Source organism: Musa acuminata, chromosome BXJ3-1, assembly GCF_036884655.1.
Source record: "Musa acuminata AAA Group cultivar baxijiao chromosome BXJ3-1, Cavendish_Baxijiao_AAA, whole genome shotgun sequence".
Taxonomy (NCBI): domain Eukaryota; kingdom Viridiplantae; phylum Streptophyta; class Magnoliopsida; order Zingiberales; family Musaceae; genus Musa; species Musa acuminata.
In genome coordinates this window covers 44,336,067-44,341,589 of record NC_088349.1, presented here as the reverse complement: position 1 = coordinate 44,341,589, position 5,523 = coordinate 44,336,067, and the positions used below count along the sequence as shown (strand labels likewise).

The 5,523-nt window shown below is 37.2% G+C and overlaps 1 protein-coding gene across 1 annotated transcript; it reads right to left on the bottom strand.

The window, feature by feature from the left end:
• Positions 1-627: 627 nt before the first annotated feature.
• LOC104000348 (large ribosomal subunit protein eL33w-like) lies at positions 628-4,249 on the bottom strand. Its single transcript, XM_009422372.3, has 5 exons — positions 4,127-4,249; positions 3,984-4,019; positions 3,656-3,884; positions 3,529-3,574; positions 628-937 (listed from the first exon to the last, which is right to left on the bottom strand). The coding sequence occupies exons 1-4, from the start codon at positions 4,156-4,158 to the stop codon at positions 3,533-3,535; spliced, it is 339 nt and encodes a 112-aa protein (XP_009420647.2). The 5' UTR covers positions 4,159-4,249; the 3' UTR covers positions 628-937; positions 3,529-3,532.
• Between the last annotated feature and the right edge of the window lie 1,274 nt (positions 4,250-5,523).

The following is a 5,523-nucleotide window of genomic DNA, read 5'->3' as shown; positions in this document are numbered from 1 at the left end:
TAATGTGAACTTAGATCTTTTAAGACTTTCCTTTCTGATTTTATAAGTTAAATGGCAAAAAGCCCAAAATATTTCCTAAGATATTTCTTCCGATAAAAATCTTCATATGAATTGTTTAAAGATTCTTTTGAATATAAATAATTATTATACACTTTTTATTATAAGTAATGCTAAGCAAGTTTGTTTGTTTATATCCTCGACATTAGAATGCGTAAAAAAAATTAAAAACTTTAATAATATAACATATAATTTGTCTGATGTTTATCATCTACTACACTTTTTTTTTAATTATTTATATTAATATTTTTAGTGTTTTAGAATAACGGGAACATGATGATGATGATTTATAAATAAGAATAATGGCTACCAAATTAAAATGGATAAAATATTTTCTTGAAATTACACATTTTTATAGAGTTTCCTACTCTAGAATAATAATAGATACGATAAATAACAATATTTTTAATCTTGACAGAAGATCATGAGACAAAAATACGACTTTAATGCCGTTAGAATTATAGATGAAATTAAATCGATAGGAGCTCAAAGCCTACCGTACCTTGAAAGGTTATGTCAATTCATAACATCTAAAAGGTTTGTCCTCTCGACAGGACCAACATCAAACAGTGAAAAAATTCCATGTAGGTAGATTGCCGCTATCTGCTACTGTGCTGTTCAACATTATCTTACCAGGAACCGCAAGGAGACACAATTTCACAACTGCCTAATGTTTTCTAATTAGCTCAACCGCAAGGAGTCAATTTAAGTTCAAAGAGCAAATTAACCCCGAAAACTAACACGAGTAGTAAGTAGTCCAAATAAAGTATCATAACTAGTCGAGCTACTTTTAGTATCAAGGAACACAATTTAGCTTCAATCCCCCTTCAAATCTCAGCTACAAATTCCGAAAAGCATCTGCACTGCAGCATTGACTCACCTGATCAAGAAAAAGACAAAGCTGGAGCGTTACAAAAGCAATTCAAAGTATACAAGAGTCATAACTAGGCAATCAAACTCTCGGCATGTTTATCAACACAGGCATCCATATGCAGAAAAGTATCGAGTTTTGCAATTTTTCTCGCATAAGCAATCTAAATTCTTGATTTCTTAATTATCCATCTTTCTTCTTGTATGGATCTTTATTTTATGCAAGAACCATGCATCACATATAAGAAATATAGTATGCTTTTGAAAAAATATGTTTTAAGTGAAAATTATATGCTTATTTATTATGGAAGAACATAGGTTAGTTCAACAAGAACAAAGGAATGACTCTTTGATGTGACAATCTCCAGCGATGACTAGTAAAAATTGTTTAACTTAAACAACTTGATCTCTTATCATTTATTTGGATGTAACAATCTTCCCTTCAAATTGATAATTAATGATTTCAGAATGATGCATCCTATATTTTTTTTAATACTGTTCTGACAGCTTATGCTCTTAATCAGGCACAATCATTCGTAACCAAGGTAACGTGTAACTGGTTAATGAACATTCAGAGTTGTGATATGGCTATGGATTCACATATCCTGGTTCATGGTAAACGACGGTGGTCAGTCTACATTAACAAAATAACTCACAATCGAGAAAGTTGGTTCACTATTTTAGATCATGATTCATTGAATCACTGAGATTGATTAGTGCTTGGGCAAGATAATTGGTCTTACCAAGCCAATGATTATAAATTTCAATAGGTAAAACAAGAAATGCACAAAACATTACTGCTTTTATTTAGTGCAATTAACAATTTTGTGCTTTACTATTGAACTCCAGAATAGGAATATCCAAAACAGAATATCCAAAACAGAATCTAATTATTTTTAGTTATAGTTATTTTATATAACAGTAACAGTTAAGGTGCTAGAGTCTGAACTTTAAAAATTCAAACACAGATGTTCATAATGCAAACATCAAACCCAATGTGGGGTCAAGGCAATGTTCTTGTTTCCAAGACTGGCAATGTGTCCCACTAACAATTTTGTGCTTTATTAATGGACTCTATAATAGGAATATCCAAAATAAAATCTAATCATGATGCCAATCGCCGGCAGGAAGCCTACTGCATGCAGATGGCAGTGCTGCCATCTGCGAGAGCAACAAGGGCAGCAATAGTTTCTATTATTTCTCGTTTTTGCGTCAATGATTTTGACGCAAAAAGCTTCTCCAAAACACAATACACGTAGTTCAAAACCAATCATTTGCACAAATAACCTGGCTCTGATACCACTGTTAGGAATTCTAAAAGCGACATCACATGCGCAACGAAAGAACAGAAGACAAAAATCCTAAATTTCCCAAAAGGTGTTCATCATCGTGTGAAGATTTGTGTGTAAAATCCATAAAACTGAAAACCACGTGCAAGACATTTGTGTTACCTAGGAAGATTGTATATCCTTAAATCCCTAAAGATCTGTAAGAGTTGATGATGAAGATCAAGGGTCCTCCTCTCTAACGATGATCCACACAGTAGAACTGCGACGACGCTCCTCAAAACTCAAGGCCTACTATCTGAGGAGGAGAAAGGGGAGAGAAGAATAAAAGGTGGCTACTAAGAAGCTCTAGCCTATGAGGCTTTAGTTCTCTCCTGTTTATAGAGGCCCCTAGTTAACCCTAATGAATCTTATTCTATTAGGTATTGGATCTTCATCCATTTACCCAAACCTATTAGATTAATTGATCTCTACCCAATAATCTCTTATTAGTTTTTATTGGATCTCATCCATGAGATCCAATAATACAAAAACTTATTAGATATCAAATAAGATAAAAACTCCAACGGATATCTCATATTTGAATATTTACTCGTCGTAACATTTACCATATGTGTATGACCTTCTAAGCCCAATATCGAACTGATTGTGAGTCATACTTATCAGAACTCCTTCGGGCTCGATGAATTATTATCTACATAATAATTCACTCGACTCATCAACTGCAGACGTACTAAACCAGTGCGCCATAGTCCCCAAACGATACAGGAAAATCCAATCCTTTGAACCTATCTGTCCTTAGCTACCGTATACCTATAGTCCATCATCCATCTAATATCAGAGATCATATAACGAGCATAATATTATCAGGCTCATACGGTTTCTTCTCGAGTCTCGCTCTAATCGAATTCTCCTGGAGAACTCTTTCTTTCCCAATCTAAATAACTTTGACTAAGGATTTATTTGAGCAATAACACACAGGATATTCCTCTCATAATACCAAAAGCAAATAATCCTCTATCGACATTAGAATTTGTTTGGAACTTCAAAAGATGTTTCTAATATTCTGCATTAAGCAAGTGAAACATTTCAGGGATGATATCTAAAACCCAAGTGAAAACATAACAATTTTGCGTGACAATTTCAGGAGAGATAATTAAAAAATGAATACAAAGATTGATGAAAAAAAATCATAGAGAAAGTAAATGCTGTAGAAAAACATTAAATAATAACAAGAGAACAATAAGAAAATAGAACCAAACAAGTACATTTCTCGAAATGACATTCTCCATAACAGGTGAATGTAAAAGCTCACCTCCTCAAATGTTGCTGGGGTACATGAAAACCCTGACCGTTCCACCCTGCAGATACAAAGACGAGGGAAAACCTAAGCAAAAATGTGAAATTTGGAGTACGAATTAACGCAGGGACTCGAGCCTCACCATGGATTTAGGCGGCAGATTGGATTTAAACTTGGCGCGGATGATGCCACTGTTGCCGTGCGGGCGTGCGACCTTACCCCAGATGCACCGGTACCGCGTCCCCTTGGTCTTCGTCTTCGCCTTGTAGATGTACGCCATCCTCTTGCCGCAGTACCAAGCGACTTCCTCCTTGGTGTTCACCCCCTCGATCTGGACCAGCGATGTGTTCTCGTACTGGTTCGACTTCGACCTGATCCATACATCCTCATCAATTCTCACAGAAGAAAAAGAACACAAGTCCAACTAACAACGAGGAACAAATTCGACTCCCGAGAAGAACTCGACTTGCCTCTTGTATCCGAGGATCGTCCCGCGGACGTACAGCCTGCAATCGAGATCAAACGACAGCGCAAGCAATAAGAGATCAACTTGATGAAATCGAAATGGAGAGAAGAAAGAGGTTCGGGTTTCGAAGAGCAAATCGGATTGCACCTGACGCGCTCGCCTTGCCGCCCCTTCACCATCTCCGCCGATGAGGGTGCCCGCGACCGATGCGCCGACTAAGAGCAGCCAACCCCAAGTGTGGGAAACCCTAGTGGCTGTTTCGGAGATGGGGGTGTTAAATAGGACAGCCACCAGCAAAGATCAACGGATCGGACGGTCGCGGTTGCGTCTCGAATGATGCGGGCTTCTCTGATGGGCCACATTTATGCGGGTGCCGAGGAGGGGGGGGGAGTTATAAAATTCCATATTTACCCTTAACTTTTGTATTCGTCATTCTAAATACAACACGATTATGAATAATTAGTTAAGATGAGAAAAAACATAAAAATCTGAAATATCTCTCATCAATTTGTATTAGATTGATATATTTTCAAGGATATCAATATGAATTAGAATTTTTAACCTTTAATTATGAATGTATATATAAAATTATATTCTTAATGGAAGAAATGTGGATTTATAGATATATGCTAAGATTAATATCTCCCAAAACAAAGGTGAAGGGGAACAAAATAAAAGATAAAAAAATATACATTGCTATTGATCACCACCTAGCAAAAGCCCAAGGCAAGATAGTGAAACCCTACTTTGCTGCTTGGGAAGCAACATGGCCTGAGCACAAACCCCAAGCTTAGGGGAATGGATCAGGTCCACCTAGCACAAAAGTCTCTTGAGTTAATTATAATTCGATCGTCGTTATCCCAAATATGAAGTTGGCCCAATCAAGATCCCTATTGTCGCCTAAACTGGGATCCTCTCCAACCTAGACCGCTTCATTCGATATGATCCTAATGGCAATGATGTGTACTAGAGCACACTAACTAACATGTAATTCTCTTTGCAAGCACCGGCCATAAAGCTACTCCCATCCGTCGCTTTCTTAGAGACGCATATAGAGAAACCTGTTGGGCTGATGGCCCATATTCAACCCATATGGGCTTTATCAATCCATAGCCCACACCCCCTCTTAACCTAACCCTAATTAAGATTAGGAGGTGTGGTGGGTGCGTTTTAGATGCAGATTAAAGCTATAAAAAGACAGCAACGAGGCAGATCTTTGTAGTCACGAGATTTCAAAGAGAAGAAGGAGAACAAGGCAGAAAAGGAAGAGAAAGAAAGGGAAGAAGACAAGGACAACGCAGAGAGACTGTTCTCAATCATCTAGCAGTGTTCTCATCTCAGGTTAGATCAAATCTACAGTAGGCTCTTGCTGTGATTACTTGGGAGGTTTTAGATATTGTGGGCAGTGACGTAATCCTTGTATCCCAGTTATTCTCTTATGGTTGTTGCTAGGGTTTTGGGCAAGAGATTGAGATTTGTATATTCATTATTCTCATAGTGGATTATCTCTAGTTTGCCCCATGGTTTTTACCCTTCACATTGAA